The sequence below is a fragment of the Dendropsophus ebraccatus genome, chromosome 2 (genome assembly GCF_027789765.1).
Source record: "Dendropsophus ebraccatus isolate aDenEbr1 chromosome 2, aDenEbr1.pat, whole genome shotgun sequence".
In the NCBI taxonomy this organism is placed as follows: Eukaryota; Metazoa; Chordata; class Amphibia; order Anura; family Hylidae; genus Dendropsophus; species Dendropsophus ebraccatus.
In genome coordinates this window covers 56,237,190-56,258,387 of record NC_091455.1, presented here as the reverse complement: position 1 = coordinate 56,258,387, position 21,198 = coordinate 56,237,190, and the positions used below count along the sequence as shown (strand labels likewise).

At 41.5% G+C, this 21,198-nt stretch overlaps 1 protein-coding gene and 1 pseudogene across 5 annotated transcripts in view; both read left to right on the top strand.

Annotated features, from left to right (window-relative positions):
- RP1 (RP1 axonemal microtubule associated) overlaps nt 1-21,198 on the top strand; it is a 313,669-nt gene that overhangs the window by 211,198 nt on the left and 81,273 nt on the right. For 4 of the 5 annotated variants that reach the window (XM_069957582.1, XM_069957581.1, XM_069957583.1 and 1 more), the window contains exons 44-49: nt 680-808; nt 5,972-6,153; nt 8,603-8,689; nt 10,316-10,448; nt 13,194-13,345; nt 20,166-20,424. In XM_069957582.1, the coding sequence (XP_069813683.1) occupies nt 680-808; nt 5,972-6,153; nt 8,603-8,689; nt 10,316-10,448; nt 13,194-13,345; nt 20,166-20,424 (942 nt within the window). Of the gene's footprint in view, nt 1-679; nt 809-5,971; nt 6,154-8,602; nt 8,690-9,721; nt 9,870-10,315; nt 10,449-13,193; nt 13,346-20,165; nt 20,425-21,198 lie in introns of those variants that run through there. The other variant, XM_069957585.1, reaches the window with a different exon arrangement.
- LOC138784451 (high mobility group nucleosome-binding domain-containing protein 3 pseudogene) lies at nt 4,137-4,501 on the top strand (annotated as a pseudogene).

Genomic DNA, 21,198 nt, shown 5'->3' with positions numbered 1-21,198 from the left:
CAGTAATTTTCAGGTGATAAAATTATAGACAGTGCATCAGGTGTTATCACAAGTGTCCTTCGTATTGGAGATCTTCAAAACATGACCTGCTGGTGGTCCTTGAAGACTTGAGTTGGGTAACACTGGTCTAGGTTACTGACCACCGCTCTGCTCTAAAAGCAGTGTTCTAGTTTTGTATATTTATAACTATAATGTAGATGCACAGAGATATAATGTATATATATTATAGTCAGACCACTGCTTTTAGAGCAGAGGAAAAATGTCCTATGGTTCATCATTACCATGCAGACTAATATCAACCTACAAAAAAGCTAAAAGAAGTAATTTACAAATCTGTGTAAATTTCTGATACTGGTTGATTTCAACATTTTTTTCCTTTACAGTACCCCTTTAGTGATAGCTGTAAAATCCCTCTGAGGTTAGATGCTCTTTCTCACTACAATTTTCCTAGACTTTTGCACTTTTTTACCACTTTACCTAACAATTAAAAAATCCTTTAATTGTTTTTCTTTTATATAATAAAAGCCCAATGATAAACGGAAAGAAAAAAGTCACTAAAGCTTAAAATACTGTAAATGATATTCTTATTGTATATTGTAGAGTTTATTGAATAGTAACCATCTAAGGGTTCTTTAATCCTAAGATTACTAATTTTACTTTTTTTGTATTGTTTGTGTAGATCCATGGTTCCTGGAGAAAATCATTGTCAGAGAGGATTACACTTGTTCCGGTTACACATTTCAGTACAATGACTTGTTCACAAGCCTTTCTGGGGAAGAATTCACTGAATCAGAAATTCTTCTGACAGGTAAAGCCATCAACAGGGCTGAAGTTATAGCAATCCAAAGTCTGGACAGATCCTGACCCACGAGGGCTGAGTGATATAATGTTACCTGACCACTGAGACCTTGATTTATAGAGACTACAACTTAATAATTTGTATTATATAATAGGTTATATAAAGTCAGCTACAATCCTTCTCTTTGTTTCGAACATTTTCTGTAAAGCAGGGGAACAGTTCAGGGTAGGCTTTCAGGGTGTAGGGTGCAAGGCAAGTATTGCTACCCAACCCTGATGGATGTAAAGTGAGCGGTGATGCATACAGTGTATGCATTACTGCTCGCTACTGTATGTATAGATTCATCAAGCCTGGCTGCTTCAGCACAATTGCTGGTTCAGAATCCTGGCAGTATTGTTTTTGACCCTTTTGGGGACCAGTAAAGAAATGCAATAGACTTTTGGACAATCTGGTTCTGACAGATCTGCAGTATTTTAGTCCTGCCCTTAAAGTTGTATTCCAGTCTTAGAAAATTGTATTTAAATAAAATTATGACCCCAAGATATGTAACTTCCTAATATAGTGTTATCACTAAGCCTAAGTTCACGCAACGATTTTCAACGGCCATTATTTAATACTCAAAATAACCAAATAACATCCATTAACATATTTTGGTGTCCGTCATTGCATTGATGCCCATTGGAATATTGTTTAAGTTTAGGTTGAATGATGGCTGCGTTCAACACACACTTCTTAGTGTGAACAACTTAAAATAACGGTTGTTGTTTGCTAAATAATGGCCACCAATAAATTTACTAAAGATTAATTTGCCGGCCACTGCGAACAGCAGACCTTATTCTATGCATTGTTTATTTCCATAAACTTCAATGGAAATCATTAAAGAATGAAAATATTAGTCATTATTTTGAGTATTAAATAGCAGCCATTATTTTGATAAAAAGACAGTGTGTGAACATGGTGTAATAGTACTGGCTTCAGTGTGATTTCGCTTGATGCACCCCTGACACGGTGCGGAAAAGGAAAGCTGTCCATGGTGCTTAACTCAGAGCTGAAGGTGTTGGATCCAATCATTGTGAACTTTTGAGAACTTTAACTTTAAGGCTATGTTCACACGGAGTAAACAAACAAAAGTTAAAAATACAGTCAAGATTTTGAGTGAAAATAAAAATATGTAAACAGGTGCAAATAACTAAATATTGATCATGTTCATTATTTGTACAGTCGTAATCAATTATAGCCTTTTTTCTATATGGTTATTCTATATTGTGTGCACACTTCTGTCCAATTTCCCATTGACTTTAATGGAGTACATTATTATATTTTAAATTCAGTCATATTTTACCTTTATTTTATGGTGTGTAAACATAGCCTTAAACCACAAGGGAAATTGTTTGTCTGATTGAAGCAATTGATTTCTTTGACAATCCTGGTCTTCTCAGATATGCTATATGACTGCCTTCCATTGGGAAAACTTGCCCTTGTTGCAATATGGCAGCTTTCAAGATGGTGGCCATGTTTCAGACATACCCTAAAGCATAGGACCCCACAACAGTTAGTTGCTGTGGTAGTCAGATATGTCCTTTTCCCTCTTGTTTCGGAAATAAAAGGGTGTTTTGAGACTTTTCACTCACCCTGTATAAACATAGATTCTGCAAAGTAAGTTACAACTAATTATGGTATAAGGTCATTACTTCTGGAGTGGCTCAAAAAATCCCTTTAAATTGCTGCAGGATTTTAAACTTTTAGATTGATTTGTATTGTGGTGCTTAAATGGGTAGATCCCCCGCTGTGCAAAATTCATGTCATGTCTGCTGTTTTAAGATTTCAAGTCTTGCATCTATACTCGCAATTTTATCAATATCTGTGGGAACATGTTTACTACACTTTCAGAGAATAAATATGTCTGGCAATACTAAAGCCAAATACTAATGTGTTACTAGGCTCTCAAGAAAAAGAGTAACATGCTAGCGAGTCGAAGCTGTAACTGTTCCTATGGATATTCATTAAACCACAAAGTGGATGTCACACTAACACTTAAAATAACCAATCTGAATAGTTTCACATCAACTCAATGCTGAATTTCTAATTATAAAAACATTAACAACATCAAGAAAAACAGCTCTAGAGATTTAGTAAAGCCGAGGTCTGCCATTGGTGGGAATTAATTAGAAACCAATCCCCTAGTATGGTGTTATTGTAATCCCTTATGCAAGGCTGGCATGAATTAACGTTTCCTGCCGTAGCCCTTCAACAAGGACATAATAATATAGAGGTAGACTGTCATGGGATCCTTAAAGGGAGAGGTGCCCAAAAAAATAATTTGTAGGGGCAAGCTGGCTGTACAGGTTTAGTGTCCCTGCAGCACCGCCACAGGGGGAATTTGGCATGCACATGGCGTCCATTCATATAATGGGCTGTCTATGTTATATTGAACAGATCAGGTCATCCACAGTGCATAACTCTTGGTTAACCTCTTTTTACTCTGGGATGATGATTCCTAAAAGGGCATGTGGCAATTAATTTTCATACTGGCTTAGCGACATCCCACTCTTGGTTAATTTGATGTATGTTTGTTCTTCTATCGAGGAAAATGTTTCTCCTTACTTATCGTTCTTCTTTTTGTGAATCTTACCATGCTGTAATATGCTATGAGGAATTCACTTGTATAAGCTTGTGTGTTTTTCTTTTGTTGTCTTATAACTCTGAAAACTTAATAAAACTTGATTTACCAAAAAAAAAAAAAATTTCTAAGCCAGGTAAACCCCCTAAGTTTACTGTACGTCTTCAGAATGTCTTTAGCCCAACCAAATCATTTAATGCAATTATAAAATACTGGCATGCTACCATAGTGACAGGACACGTTATGTTAAGCATACAGTTATAGGCCATGTTCACATGGCGTAAGAGACCAGCCGTTCCAGAAAGACAACTAACAGCAGCTGCAAGGACGGGGTTACAATAAGCACAACTGCATCTGAAATGAGATTGGAAGTTTTGATTTACCTTGCATGGACAGTGCAGATCTTCTCGCAGATGCAGTTGTTTTCTCTCCCCATTCCATCACAAAGCACATGCTAAGCCTTTCCCCCATTTTGAACCTGTTACTAGAGATGTTTTTAACTTAACATCTTGCAGTGGGCAGCACATTGCAGGGAAGGGGGACACCTAGTGGGTAAAACTTTGGAACTTTTTTTCTGAGGTAAGGAGCCATTCTTAGTGATAAAGTGATTTACAAAAACATTAGGAATAGGGAAAGCAGTTGTTAGGTTCCAGTCACTGCGCTTCCTCCACGGTTTCTTATCCCGCTCCAGAATGAGGCCATCAACCACTGGTCACAATGCCCAAGAGAAAGCCTCCTGAAGCCAAGGATGCTAGCAAAGTAACCGAGCAGGAGCCAACTAGAAGATCAACAAGATTGTCAGCAAAACCTGCTCCCCTAAACCTGAAACAAAACCAAAAAAAGATGGAACCAAGAAGGAGCCAGGAACAAAGGGCAACAAAGGGGCTAAAGGGAAGAAGGAAGAAAAACAAGAAGCTGTAAAGGAAGGTACTGCTTCATCTGAAAATGGTGACAATAGACCTGATGAAATTCGTATCCCTCGCTCAGCGGTTAATGTTTCCACTTCCAGAGGTGCCATACCCAGCACACTGTCAATAAAAGGGCACATTGAAACAGTAAAAGTCAAGGGCACAGAAAACTGAAGTGGTCGGTGACAAAGAATTAAATGGTCATGGAAATTTTTTGATGATTTTACGTACCTTTTCAAGAAATTTAAGAAAATATAAGATTTTGTAATGGCTATTTTTTTTTTTTAGGACAACGGTAGTTTTTAATCCAAGATCTGTCCTGGGGTTCGTTCAGCAGGTGATGCAGTTTTTGTCCTAAACAACAACTTTTAAACTTGCAGCCCTGTGTCAAATTAGTGTGGCCTAGAGTGTCTGTGCCTGAGGCCTGCACTGCCTCTCTGTCCCTCCTCTCCTTCTCCTTTACAATTAGTAATGCCCCAGGCAGCATTTCTCCTATTCTTTACTTGTCTGAACACTGCACAGGTGCCTTAACTATCCAGCACATGTGCAGTGTTTAGACAGGTGATGAATAGGAGAATTCCTGCCTGGGGCATGCCTAATGGTAAAGAGGGCGGGGAGAAGAGACAGAGAGGCGTTGCAAGGCCAGGGCACAGACACTGTAGGCAACCCTAATTTGACACAGGGCTGCAAGTTTAAAAGTTGTTTTTTAGGACAATTACTGCATCACCTGCCGAACGGACCCCAGGACAGATCGTGGATTAAAATCAGCTATCCTATGATACATGCAGTTTGCGTGTGTGTGTGGGGGGGGGGGGGCAGATTGTGGGTACAGTGTGACTTTAAGGTTTTGTGAAAATGACAATTGTTGTGACCATCTGCTGTTTTAAATTTTTTTGTTTTTCATTTAAGGTAAAAATAAAAAGGTATTCTGTTTAAAGAAAAATGTTAGGAATAGAACGTTTTTTTAAACGACATTGACCATTTAATGTATTTAATTAACATGGATAAAAAACATGGTTAGGATAATAGTTTGAGGTTATTTTTCTTCTTCGGGAACATATCTGATAAAGATGGCCATCTCGTTAAATAGAGGGCCACTAATAAAGATCATGATCTTTATTTGTGCCCGTCTATTTAACAAGACGGCCGCCTTTACCTGCTACGACCTGCTTTTGAACAAAAACAGCAGGGTTTTTTTGTTTTTGTTTTATTTTCACTTAAAATTCCGGCCTTATTTAAGTATTATTTAACTGTGTGTGAACATAGCCTTAATGATCACCACTTTGTTTCCTCTCCACTCGTCTTCTGAGTTGCATTTGTGTGTTCGAGCTGACACATACAGCACCCTCAAAGAGCAGTTTGTATTCCTTGAATATATTCGATCAAACCAGAATATTTATCTTCAGTACTTGGTTAAAAACAAATACCCGGAAGCATGCACAGTCCTAGAAGTGTCCCTTTCACATATAGCCTATTGAGCATTACTAATACAAACTTGTGTATTATCCAATAACAAGGTGGAAATGTGCATTACTTGCTGTACAGCGGATCTGCTTCCTGTATTAATATATTATTTATAAACTAAACAAATCTCTGTGTGCTTATGAAAATGATGTCAGAACCCCGCATTCATTATTTTTTTAGATTCCGCTGTGGATCTTAAGAAGACAAATTCTTTCAATACACCAACAAAAGGGGAATGGCAACTGCGAGTGCTGGGTACACCGACCTTAGAGGAGAACGTGGATCTATCCGTTGTTGTGTTTGGTAAAAATGGGAAATCTTCACCGCAGAATTTGACAAACCTTAACTGGGACCCTATTCTGGTGAGAACTAATGTAATGTGATATTATATGATGTGATATGATATAATGTGGGGTGTGCTAGTGCTTAGCAAGCTGGGATAAAACAGGATTTTGGCATCTTTAAGTGGCAGTATGTCAGATCTATTAAAACATAGATCATTGAAAAGATATTGAAAACCTGCAGCTTTAGATGTGACTACACTTCAATATTTTACATGACAACAAGGCAACGTGACAATGATCTTCATAGTGGTGGGATCTTCATAGTGTGGTTGAGATATACATTGTTCCTTTGATATGATAAAATGGTCACTGGCTTTTTTCTCCTCAAACAAAATAGTACCTGGGAAGATATATGTTTTGACACCTTTTAATACTGCCAAGGCATATTTTATTACTCCACAAGTACAAGAATCGTTAACCTAAGAAGCAATTACTCCTATGTTGGCTTCTTGGACCTCTGTGACTTTATATAGTATACAGCAGTCTCACCTGGATGATCATATTTTTAGTGGAGTAAGTAAAATTGCACTTGTTCTGTATAGCAGTATAATTCCCTCTTGTCATCCACTCTAATCCAACACTACAAATATAGTCCGTATAACTGTGTTTGCGATTGCCGTGTAGGGTCACATATTGCTGATTGGGTCATCAACCTTTCATTGGAAAGTCATCACATACTCAACTATAACAGCGTTCTGTTATAGTTCTCATATGCCTTGGTAAGACTGAGCATAGGATTTACTGTACATACTGAGATCACTTGCAACTACATGTGAATGTCAAGAGGATAACATGGATTTCTGTGGCCCACTTGAAAAAAATAATCTATACAGAACATGTACACCTCTACTTTTATTTTACCATTGTTGTTTTCATTGCACATACAGGAATTTCAGCAGTATCAGGTTGTAGGTAAATCAATTTATTAGGGCTGGGCCCTTGTGACAAGTGATTGGCCCCACATACAGTAGGTTTGTAGCACTTGTAGGCTCTTTATGTCTGTGTTGCATAAGGGAACCATTATTATACCACAGCCTGGAACCACCAGAGGAGGCCCTTGTACTCTGCTGGGCCTTTTAAACCTTGAGGCCAGGTTCACATTGCGTATAACACCGTCCAGAAAGGCCTGGTCACCGAACGGCCGGTGTTACTGAATATCATCCAGGCCGGTACTGGAGTACCGGCCGGATGATCTTTATTTCTGGTGAATTCGGATGCGGGTGCACCAGTGTGCGCCCACATCCCAATTCACCGCTGCACACAATGGAGAATGCGGCTGGGGCTGCACACTCCATTGTGTGAACTGACTTGTCTGTGCAGCCGCTGTTCAATGACGTGTCAGTTTTTCATGCGACCGTATGGAATCCCGGCCGGAGCGTATACTGTGTGTACGCGCTCCGGCCAGGATTCCATTAGTTCAAATACAACATATGTTTAGCATAAATCACGGCCATTGTTGCAAATTGCCGGCCGTGACTTATTCTAAACATACAGTATACGTAACTATGGCCTGACAATGCTTACATTTCTAAATTTTCACTTGACATTTTGGCCATATGCACACACTATTTTTTTATCTTTATTTTCAAGAAAGTAGCTTTATTTTTTCTAATCCTGGATAATCCATTTAATTTTACATTTACAATAATTGCAGATGTAAAATTTAAATGAATGTGACTAAGCAGACATTTTTCCATTACATTTAGAGGAGAACTATCAGCAGGTTTGACAAATCTAACCTGCCGATATGTCCCTATTGCACAGGATACGCTGAGGAGGAAGGTATGTCTCTTACCTTCTTCCTGTGCTATTCCCAAAAACATTTACTCCATGGTCTGGTAAGACCATTTGGAGTACTGGGGCGCCGTTAGGAGCACTGCCCGCCCCTTTAGCACCAGTTGGCCTTGGCCGGCCCAGATCGATGCAGGGGGGGTGGGGCACTGCTCCTAACAGTCTTACCAGACCGAAGAGTGATGAAGTGCACAGAAATAACACCGAGGGTGAAGGTAAGAGACATTCCTTCATCCTTGGCACCTCCTGTGCAATAGGGACATATGAGCAGGTTGGATTCGTCTAATCTGTTGATAGTTTCCCTTAAATTTTTTAATTGGCCCAAAACTGTGTATTTATATAGCCTTTCTATTTTGTATATCTGTCTAGTTTATTATACAAGCTGGTATTAGTCCCTGAAATAATTACATACACAGTATGGATTCCATGGATGGTCTTCCAATGAACATGAAGTTGACTGCAATTTTCCATTTAAATTGACCCTACATACACAGTAGAATTACTACCGCTCCCCTTACAGAAGTAAATATTGCGTGATAATGCTTAGATAAATAGTAGATTGTACAGGGCATATTTTTCCAGGCGCTTGGAAGAAATTCAATGCATTAGTATGTGTACGTTTTATTCATAAATATGCTGATTTAGAAGTAATATTATATATGATCACTTCTGACAGCTGAGTGTTGGAAACATCGGGAACATAATAAAGGCTTCATTCCTGTCCATGGGCCTGAGCTCCGAGAGAAGACTCCATTTACAGAAGGTACATGTCATGTTAATTGATTGTGATTGCTTGATAGAAATTCTACCCGGACTCTCACCAGTAATTTCCTAAAAACTCTTTAAAGTCATATGCATTGCAATGAACAAATGCCCTCTGCATAATTTCCAGCCTGGTTAATACATAACAAATGAGCTTTAACTATGCACAAGATGTTCTTTTATGTCTTCCTTTCATGCAGTATTCATATGAAATACCACACTGCAGAGAGCGTAGCCTTTATCAATGGCCGGGTAATGGACACGCTTTCTCTTTAACTATGAACAGTTTCTTATATTTACTGATACTTTACAAACCATGATATTCTTCTAGGAAGAAAATTCTACTTTTGTTATCTACAGTCTAATCTGGCCCAAAATAACATTTATCTATAGTCTAATCTGGCCCAAAATAACATGAGGTAACATGGTGGATCAGTGGTCAGCACCTTAACAGAATACAACATCTGCCAGGATAAGGCCATCAGCATAAAAGGCCGGCCGTTCTGTGACCCAGACGGTTCACAGAACGGCCAGTGTTTGTGAAGATCATACCGGCCAGACGATCTTCCTATGTGCTGATTTGGGATATGGGCGCGTCCGTGTGCGCCTGCATTCCAATTCACCATAGCCATCAATGGAGCGTCCGGCCGGAGTGGCTTTTGCAGCCGCTATTCATTAAAGTTTTTGTCAGTTTTTCGTGTGGCCGTTAGGGATCACAGCCTGAGTATATACACTCCAGTCGGGATTCCCTCAGCCTGCAGTGCACGTTGATGCGAATCGTCCGTGATTGATTCAAAACTTACTTGTGTGAACATGGCCTAAATGTGTATGATGTTGGTGGAGATAGGGATCCGGCCTGATAGAATTTTATGACCCCTTAGTTCTTGTAAAGATATAATGCCGCCAGAGCAGCTGCCTGGTCATATCTCAGGATGGAAACCCAGTGCAATCAGTAACTTTTTGACATATCTAAGGACATGACCTAAATGCAAAGTCTAACAGCACCTAAGATATAGTCTGTATTTTCCATCAGAATGCCAACAATCCCAAATGGAGGCCTTGTAACATCAAAGAAGAATGAATCCAACAGCATCCATAGAAAGTGCAATCCTTTAAGAAGTTTTATTCAAGAAGTCGAGTACATTAGTGTAACACTTTGACCCAGCAGGGTCTTTAACAAGCACGCTTTCACTTTGATGTGTATAGCATTGTTAAATAATAGATTTTTCTAAAGCAATACTCCAGTCTTCCCCTTACATTTGGCTCAGTATATATGTAACAGATATCTTTATCATTTGCTCATTCATTGTATAGTTCCTTTTACAATTTATAATAACCTGCCATTACCATAGAGGTATCAAGTTCTCTATGCAATTATGTCCTGTTAGCTTGGGCTGGGCTTGTACTGGGACGTCCACGACTTCCATTACCTAGGACTACTGCGCAACTAAATTGTCACTGAATTATGACTGATTATAGGATTAAGGGAAAAAGGAAATGCTGTTATCACTCTTCAGATAATGGTGAAGTTTTAGAGATTAAATATGAAATCAAAATTGTGCACAACCGAAATAAGAGACAGTTCTATCACCAAGCTGAACACGTAACAATATATTTCTGTCTTAAGATTCGTATGAGAGATGTGGATACCAAACAAGAAATAGGTTTTTATCCAGATAAGGTGTACCTACCCCGTGAAGATGGTTCTGAAGACGTGGTTGAAGTGGCAGCAGTCCTCCCCAACCAACCACCACTGGAGGGTAAGATTTTTAAACCAAAAAATATGTTCAAGTTGGCCTCCCTTACCTCATGATCCTCAACTGCTTATCCATAACTTCAGTTAGACTGATCCATTTCCCCTGTAACCAGAGAGTCCTGAGCGCCATATTGACATCTTCAACTTACAGGATCAATGAGGTGGTACAATCCTTTCCATATCATACTTAATTGTTTTACTATATTATTTTACTACTGGCCTACTGCTGAACCTCAAGTTGTATGCTAAATCATGTTGGACGAAGCTTATAGTGTGCATTTGGGTTACATACGGTACAGGGGAAGAATCCAGTATGGGGTTGCTCTTATTAGTGTAATTGCTGTACTACGTTAAGCATTAGCAGGGCTACTTATTGACAGTTTTTTGATGGTACATGGTAATGGTACATTATCCCAGATTATAAGGATGACTATTCTACTATATATTGTTTGTATTTAGTACATTTCTGCTGTAAAAATGGTCACTTTTTCCTGCAATAACAGTGGATCTCCAACAGGACCTATAGGCAACTCCAAGCCATTAACTTTGCTTGCATATATGTGACTTTTTGATGCCTTTTTATAACAATTTTTCTGAATTTAATGTGACAAAAAATGCACAATTTTGCACTTTGGCGGGTTTTTGCACTTACGCCTTTTACCATGCGAGATTAGGAATGGAATAATTTAATAGTTGGTGATGGAGCTTTCATTCTCTATGAGCGTCGGACTCATCTCTGATGTACGCGCACCGGGCTTCAGACGGTGATATCTCTGCGACGAGAGTGGCTCCAAGAGCAGGACTTTGTGCACGGCATAAGTATATGGATCTCTAGAGGGGGGTCTGCCGGGTTCTGCCCTGACACGGGGGGGGGGGGGGGGGGGGGGGGGTGACATGTCCTTTTTAACTTTCAGTCCCCCTGGGGGACTTTTATTATTACTGCAGTGATCTCTCATAGAGACAGCAATGATCAATTAGATCATTATACATGTACTGACTGATGCGGTAAGGGGTTAATGGTAATAAATATCAGACTATGAGCATGATTATACAGTCAGGGATCTTAGGCATACACAGTGTCGTTTCTCCCATGAGGCGAAATGAATTTATTGTTCAGGGCGGCAGGCTTGTAGGAGTTTTTAGGGGCGGCAGATTTTATGGAGTGGCCATAAATGATACCGTCTGCTACACACCACAGACTTCATTTACTCCATGACCTGCAAATGATAGCTGGACACAGATGTAGAATGCAAGGAAGTCAGGATTGCAAACCCTCTGCAGTTATTGTTATATGCTTCATCACTTCACTACACTACAAGTGATCACTACCCCTTTATATGGAGAACAACGTGTAATGGTAGTATGACCATGAATAAGATCACCAAAAGTAATCACAATACATTGACTCTTGTATATATGTCAGGTGCTTTTATTCTGGGAGAAGCAATAAAGATTGAAGAATTGGTTACACATTTTAAGAATTGGAAAATGTAAAACTTGTTCTGTCTTGTCCTCACCAAGTATGGAAGGTAGTGCTGGAACAGGGTGATGTATGGTGGAGCTGGATTGTGTATGCACCTATCATTAAAAGCTGCAGGTTTTTTGCACACATGCCTTACTTACTAGGGGGAGGGCTGATGGAGCGGTGTGGGCACTGGAGGGGAGGGCTGATGGAACGCTGTGGGCACTGGAGGGGAGGGCTGATGGTACGGTGTGGACACTGGAGGGGAGGGCTGATGGAACAGTGTTGGCACTGGAGGGAAGGGCTGATGGAACGGTGTGGGCACTGGAGGGGAGGGCTGATGGAACGGTGTGGGCACTGGAGGGGAGGGCTGATAGAACGGTGTGGGCACTGGAGGGGAGGGCTGATGGAATGGTGTGGGCACTGGAGGGGAGGGCTGATGGAACAGTGTTGGCACTGGAGGGAAGGGCTGATGGAACGGTGTGGGCACTGGAGGGGAGGGCTGATGGAACAGTGTTGGCACTGGAGGGAAGGGCTGATGGAACGGTGTGGGCACTGGAGGGGAGGGCTGATGGAACAGTGTTGGCACTGGAGGGAAGCGCTGATGGAACGGTGTGGGCACTGGAGGGGGGCTTATGGAGTGGTGTGAGCACTAAAGGGGAGGGCTGATGAAACGGTGTGGGCACTGGAGGGGGGCTGATGAAGCGGTGTGGGCACTGGGGGGCTAATGGAATGGTGTGGGCACTGGAAGGGAGGGCTGATGGAGCGGTGTGGGCACTGGAGGGGGGCTGATGAAGCGGTGTGGGCACTGGAGGGGAGGGCTGATGGAGCGGTGTGGGCACTGGAGGGGGGCTGATGAAGCGGTGTGGGCACTGGGGGGCTAATGGAATGGTGTGGGCACTGGAGGGGGGCTGATGGAGCGGTGTGGGCACTGGAGGGGGGCTGATGAAGCGGTGTGGGCACTGGAGGGAAGGGCTGATGGAGCAGTGTAGGCACTGGAGCGTGTGGGCATAGGTAGGGCGCCATTTAAGGTTTTGCTTCAGGACGCAAAAAAACTAGAATCGTCCCTGGGCATACGAACATCCAATGTATCATATTCAGGTTTTATAATCTTTTATAAGTCAAAACTACCACTTGGTATACCAACATTGATGTGTATATAAATAGCATTTGGAATGTTACAGTTATTATATACAGTACAATGAAACCTCTATAAGCTTTCGATAATATTTCTGTATCACTGAGATCACATTCCTTTGCTCTGTGTTGGTTTATATCTGTTTCTAGAAGTGACATATTCCATTTACATAAGGACTGGAGACTTCCCTGCATCTAGTACCAATGCAGATGTATTTATCACAGTATATGGAGAAAATGGAGATTCATGCAAAAGACAACTTATGCACACACTGTTACCCGGAGTATTTAGCAAAGGAGAGGTCTGTATGTTTGATGTCTATTTATATTGTTAACAGCAAATGAGAAATTGGGCCATGTTGTGTTTGGTAACAATGAACTAACTATAGCTAGTTCTATGTGTTCTGCAACGTTAGTTTAGCGAAGACCAGCATCTATTCATTAAAGGGGAACATGAGCGGGAAAAAAAATCCTCAAATCAATAGTAATAAATATTTGTAATTTTTTGTCTATTTAAAAATCTCAAGTCTTCCAGTACTTATCAGCTGCTGTATGTCCTGCGGGAAGTTGTGTATTCTTTCCAGTCTGACACAGTGCTCTCTGCTGCCACCTCTGCCGGTCACAGGAACTCCAGATTAGTAGCAAATTCCCAAAGAAAACCTCTCCACCTGTGGACACTGTGACAGAAATGGCAGCAGAGAGCACTGTGTCAGACTAGAAAGAATACACCACTTCCTGCAGGACATACAACAGCTGATAAGTACTAAAAGACTTGAGATTTTTAAATAGAAATAAATCACAAGCCTATATAACTTCCTGACACCCTTTGACAACTTTCTGACAACATTTTGTATTAAGAAAAAGTCTCTCTGGAGGTACCAGTGATGTAATTCTGATAGGTCCTTCTTAAAGGGGTATTCCAGGGAAAATCAATAATTTAGCAAAGGAAAGGGTTAACCAAGGTTAACACTTTCCTAATATACTTACCTGTTGTTTTTTGGCCCCCCAAGGAGATCTCCGGTCCGGACACGTGATCTTGCAGCTTGTGGCTCGGATCCTCTTCTCCTTCCGGTTCGGTGACGTCACCCGGCCGGCGTCGCTCTCCGTCTCATTAGCAGCAGAGCACTGAACCCTGACTGGCTTGGTAGCATGCAGCCAATCAGGGCTCAGTGCTCTGCATCCCCACACGCTTCAGAGTGGAGGTCCCCTGAGGCTGCAGTAATTTATCAGGGGTCGTCGGGCTCAGTGCCGGTCACCAGTTACATGGGCCGGCACTGCACTACAGCAGGTGATCACTCCGCAACCCCCCCCCCCCCAGACACCCGTCTGCCCGCCGCATCCCCTCCCCCCAGGGACTCAGGGTCGGCATCGGTGGGGAAGTAATATGTATTTGCTGCTGATCCCCCTCGGCCCCCCCTCCCTGTGTCCCTGTCAGAGATCGCTCACCCCCACCCCCGGAGCGTGCTGCTGGCCCCGATCTCTGCACTGGTCTCAGGCACCTGTACTCAGCTGACAGGCGCTGTGTATGGAGCAAGAAATCTCTCCTGCCTCACTCACACAGAGCCTGTCAGCTGAGTACAGGTGTCTGAGACCAGTGCAGAGATCGGGGCCAGCAGCACGCTCCGGGGGTGAGCGATCTCTGACAGGGACACAGGGAGGGGGGGCCAGGGGGGATCAGCAGCAAATACACATTACTTTGCAGGACTTCCCCCCTCCTCCCTGTGTCCCTGTCAGAGATCGCTCACCCCCGGAGCGTGCTGCTGGCCCCGATCTCTGCACTGGTCTCAGACACCTGTACTCAGCTGACAGGCTCTGTGTGAGTGAGGCAGGAGAGATTTCTTGCTCCGTACACAGCGCCTGTCAGCTGAGTACAGGGGCTTCAGACCAGTGCTGAGATCGGGGCCAGCAGCACGCTCCGGGGGTGAGCAATCTCTGACAGGGACACAGGGAGGGGCGGCCGGGGGGGATCAGCAGCAAATACATATTACTTCCCCACCGATGCCGACCCTGAGTCCCTGGGGGGAGGGGATGCGGCGGGCAGACGGGTGTCTGGGGGGGGGGGGGGTTGCGGAGTGATCACCTGCTGTAGTGCAGTGCCGGCCCATGTAACTGGTGACCGGCACTGAGCCCGACGACCCCTGATAAATTACTGCAGCCTCAGGGGACCCCCACTCTGAAGCGTGTGGGGATGCAGAGCACTGAACCCTGATTGGCTGCACGCTACCAAGCCAGTCAGGGTTCAGTGCTCTGCTGCTAATGAGACGGAGAGCGACGCCGGCTGGGTGACGTCACCGAACCGGAAGGAGAAGAGGATCCGAGCCACAAGCTGCAAGATCACGTGACCGGACCGGAGATCTCCTTGGGGGGCCAAAAAACAACAGGTAAGTATATTAGGAAAGTGTTAACCTTGGTTAACCCTTTCCTTTGCTAAATTATTGATTTTCCCTGGAATACCCCTTTAAACTTCTTAAAGGGGTTTTCTGCAAGAAATACTATGTTCATTTGTTACATTTATACATATTTATTGATTTCACTTTCAGTTACCAGGTATCTTAAATTGATAATAATAAGTTCCATCACTGGCCTTCTCTTTTCAGGCACTACATATTGATACCTACAGTATGCATACACCATGTACACCATATATTTTCTTTATGTGCTTCCATAAGGCTGCATGTGTGAAGAGGCAGAACTAGTATTACAGAGAAATTCATAGTAATATATTTGAGAGAGCTTGGATTTCTGTGTAGTATCATTTTCTCTCTTTATGTATACCGGCTTATAGAAATGTATACGGGAAGTATATATATTACAAATAATAAGTAAGAAAGATACATTGGTTGGGGCAGTGAAAAAAAATAAGAGTCGATAAATCCCATAACTATTTATTAGAAAGATCCCTGAAGCTTTGTGACCTTTTATACAGGTCAGTGGAGGGAGATAGAGAGTTGTGATAAGTATTCCACACCACATAGAATACATAATACTGAAAACCATATTTATAATAAAGTAGCCATCGCGTGGTTCAGAAACGTATGCATATCATACATATAACAAGACATTTGCCATCTTTGTCACCAAAATGATAAATCTCTGATTATATTGCCTACAGTCTGGCTGCAAAAATGAACCACAGTTCCTGTAATAAATCTTATTATCAGGGTATTTTTAGAGCACATCTGATTAAATAGAAGAATTTTGGCAAAAAAGGACAATTTGGTCCATCTAGTCTTATAGTTTATTTCCTTTATAATTATCTTAGGATAGATATATGTTTATCCCAGGAAGGTTTGCATACTGTTTTTGTACATTTACCTACCACATCTGATGAAAGTTTGTTCCAAGCATCTACTACTCTTTCAGTAAAGTTATATTAACCACACGTTGCTTCTGATCTTTCCCCCAACTAACCTCTCACTGTGTCCTCTTGTTCTTATTTAGTCCTTTAATATATTTAAAGGTTTCATGACTCTCCTTTCCCTTCTTTCATCCAGACTTTACAGATTTAGATCCTTAAATTGGGTACTCCGGCGCTGATTTAAAAAAAAAAAAACAATCAATCATAAACATAGTTTTTATACTTACCGACCCTCCGGAGTCTGTCTCCATTTGAATTTCCCATTGTTTGCAGGTCCCTGAAACTCCAGTTGGTGTCTCCCTTTTTTCTTCACTTCCTGGTTTGGGCTTTCCCATGATGCACTTTGTCTTCTGTGATGTCTAACTGACTCTGTAAAACTGTTAGATGTCTAACAGTTTGCTCAGCCAATCAGAGCTGAGGAAGGAGTCTTCTGGGAGGCTGGCTTAACAGGGCTTAGACCCGCCTCTCACTTGATGATGTCATTGTCACAAAATGGCACAAATGGCACAAAATATCATAGAGCATCCTGGGGTCAACAGTCAATAGGTAAGAATGAGTTTACTTCATTTCCTGGTGGGGGATTGAGGGGGGAAAAGATAGGAAAGGGGGGCAGATAAGGGAAAGAAGCATATTACAAAGTTATATAACTTTGTAATATGTTTCACTTATTGGTAAAAAGCTTTTTGCTGGAGTTCCCCTTTAAAGGGGTGGTGTCACAAAGAAAACTAGGTCTATAATGATGCATTACGTAAATAAAAAAACCTTTCAAATGTACAAGCATTTCTTAAAATGTATCGTTTGAGAGATATAGACTCACTACCCCCCATGTGTTGCTTTATTTCATAACCTGTTGCCATTGGTTAAGGCCTGCCAGGTATCCGCTAGCTTGGGTAACTTCAGACACTGCTCAGTTCAGTCGCAGTCACATGATCTGTCTGATTAGTACTGGCAGTTGGTTTTTACTTTACATGCAGCGAGGGGAAAAGTGTCTGCACTTTATGGCAACAGCAGGGCCACAGTTCAGAGAGCAAACCAGGAAGAAATCAGATGCAGAGAAAAAAAACGCACAGTGGTGTAAGCTACTTTACTAAAAACAGCACATTTGTTCTGCTGTACACATATGTATGCGGTACACATCCGATTTTATCTCCAGCCAAAACATATTTTTTAATATGTTATTACATAAGTGAAGTTAGACAAATTCCTAATGTATACTAATTATGGGAAATGCACATATAGTGCTATTTCCCTTAATTTAGTACATCAGGCAGGCTTCAAATTTTCTAAAAAAAACAAACGTGACGTCACGAATCAGGTGTAATTCACATTAAGTGTCCAGCAAGGGGCACAGTATATGTAGAAGTCTATGTAGTGTAGTGTCTATGTTTGTCTATGTAGTGTAATGTCTATGTAAATCTATGTAGTGTAGTGTTAGTGAAATGATTTTTTACAGTGCAATATCCTTTATTGATTTTTATGGAATAATTTGGGGAGCAAGTACACTTGCATCTCCCTCTCTCCCTCCCTGTGCATCGGGCAGCACAGGGTGGGTGAGGGGAAGGTATTTAAATGCACGGGCACTCAATCCCTCCCTACCCGGTGCCGTGCGGGCTGAGCACGGGTCAGGAGTGCTCATAGTATGAGCAGATGATGGAAGGAGTAGTACCGTGCAGGAAGGGAGGGGGAAGGTAGTTAGATGCACGGGCACCTCTCTCCCTTCCTGCAAGTGTCCTTGCTCCCCAAATTATTCTACACTATAAAGACATTACACTACATAGACATACATAGACACTACACTACATAGACTTCTACATATACTGCGCCCCCTGCTGGACACTTCATGTGAATTACACCTGATTCGTGATGTCACGGTCTTTTAGAGAAATTGAAGCCTGTCTAATCTACTAAATTAAGGGAAATAGCACTATATGTGCATTTCTCATAATTAGTGTACATTAGGAATTTGTCTAACTTTGCTTATGTACAGTATTTTCCTGTGTATAAGACTACTTTTTAACCCAGGAAAATTTTCTCAAAAGTCAGGGGTTGTCTTATACACCGGGTGTCTTCTTATAGGGCGGTTGCTAAAAAACTTCGGAACCAGACTGGGGAATCTGCGGTGGCCGCATATGGTGGGGGGAGCTTAAAAACAGCTGCATCCCTGCCGTATGTGGCGACTGTATGAAGGGCAGAGCAAACTGCAGGCATCTGGGGTAGGGAAAAAAGAGATACAGTAGAATGGCGCTGGGCCCAGACAAACACACCTTTTTTACCTGTCTGGCCACCCTTGTATCCTACTGGTATTACTGTACTTGCTTTTCTGCCTCTCAGATTTCACTGCTGTCGGACATTTTTTTATTAATTTAGTGTGTGTTGGGAAAGGGGTAGTCTTATAGGACAAGTATATCCTAAACTCTCTATTTTAACTGGAAAAGTTGGGGGTCGTCTTATACACCTAGTTGTCTTATACGCCTGATATGGTAATAACATATTAAAATATATGTTTTGGCCAGAGTTCTCCTTTAAGTCTTTCCTGATGTGTCTTATGCTTGAGACCGTTAGCCAATCTTTGCACCCGTTCTGCTTTATCAATATCCTTTTGTAGGTGAGGTCTCCAGAACTGGACACAGTCTTACAGATGTGGTCTCACTAGAGCTCTTTACAGCAGGATCACAGTCTCCCTCTTCCTACTGGTTATACTGGTGGCTTAGTGGTTAGCACTGTAGCCTTGCAGCGCTGGGGAAACCTCTGCAAAGAATTTGTATGTTCTCTCTGTGTTTATGTGGGTTTCATCTGGGTACTGTGGTTTCCTCCACACCCAAAACCTACAGATAGGAAAATTTAGATTGTGATCCCTAATGGGGACAGGGACCACAATTGACAAACTATGTAAAGTGCTACGGAATCAGTTAGTACCTTTAGCTATATCTAGCTGTCAAAAATCACTACCCCTAAGGCCACATTCATACGTCCGTAAGTGTGTACGAGGCCACAATCCGTGCCGCAAAAAAATAGGACCTTAATAGTTATTTGCCACATACTCTAGATCACTATGCTATTGAAGTGCCAATGTATTGTTCCATGAAGCCTGAAGTACTATAGATGCACATTTGTAGTGCGGTCCACGGTCGCAGGCTGCACTACGGATGTGTGAATGTAGACTAAACCTTTCTATATTGATGTCAAGCCAAGAAAGTGCAAATACTGTACAGTACAACAATGACATGGCATTGCACAGGATCATTTCTCATTATAATTACCTCTTCTCCAAAAACAGCTGTCTCTGCATTCAGCAGGTCACAATAATTAATAATAATTATCAAAGAATGGTTGACCATACAATGTTATATATGGACAGGACAGGTTCTCTGCTCTGGGGGGTCCCTAGTAGGGAATCTCTCTGCAGGAAATCCATGTGCTGGAATTAAGAAAATAGACAGGGTTTTTTTTGAGTTAGACAAATATATATTTTTATATTTTTTTATTATTTTTATTTATTTATATATATATATATATATATATTTTTTTTTTTTTTTTTTTTTTTTGGCCAGGTGTACATTATATTTACTGCTTTCATCCCACATGGGTACCAATAGGGCACAAGTCACAAACTGAGCCACCTGTGTTTAAGAAATATAAAATCAAGTCATTTATTTGGGTCATAATGTGAACCTTTTTTTATTATTATTTTGTTTAGCAAAGTTGCATTGTTTTATATGTTATAAAATATATTATTGCAAATTTCTATTCTTCATTCATCCTAGATAAATGCCTTCAAAATGAAGGCTGTGGACTTGGGAATGCTGTCTAGCGTACATATTGAACATAATGCTGTTGGTTATGGAGCTGGATGGTATCTAGATCAAATCACCATACAGGCGTCAGATAAGACGGATATTAAATACCTGTTTCCATGCCGACGCTGGTTAGACACCGCAATAAATGACAAACAAACTGGCTGCGAGTTAAAGCTCCTTGGGAAATTCAACAGAACTAATGAAAAACTACTTACATCCAGTGAAGGTAAATTCTAACCTTTAGATTAGCACAATCAGAGCACTAATTCAATCTCTAGTATGTTCTGTTCTGCTGACAGAGGCCACTTTACTCTAAACCATAAGCATTACACTCTGCATAATGTAGGAAATAGATGGGGGCTGCCTATAAATATGTGATCACAAAAGTCTTTCATCAGAAAAACAGCACATGTATGTGAGCCGAGACTGCCAAAGGGCTGCTTCAGAGAGAAATAAAAACTTCTGACTATCAAGTGAGCATTGGAGCAATGGCAGCGTCTCCTGGAGGGGATATGTATCCTGTCATCATAAATACAGTTCACAAAAACCTAAAATGCCTTTGAACCACCTGCAGATTGGTTGCCTAGCAAGAACATTGCCCTGTTTTTGCATGCTTTATCTTGAGCTTACATCCCGACTGCTACATTGCTGACTCTGACTCCTGTCCACAATGGGGGGGGGGGGGGGGGGGGTAAATAAGTAAAGAACTGACCATATCTTAGACTCTGCATCCCACTTTAGTCAGTGCCAGTTCTTACCTCAAAGTTATGTTCACACAATGTCTGTTTGGGTAAAAAGAAAAAAAAACGGCCGCTATTTCATAATGACCGGCGTGAATAATGGTCATGATCATTATTATTAGCATTTGTTATAAAAAAAAAAACAGCAGTTTTTTACATCTAAAAATACATTGTGGGATCATAACCGAAAAATACAAAAGCATAATATATATGTTATACCTTTTCAACCTGTTAACACCTCAATTATGTACACATCTTGT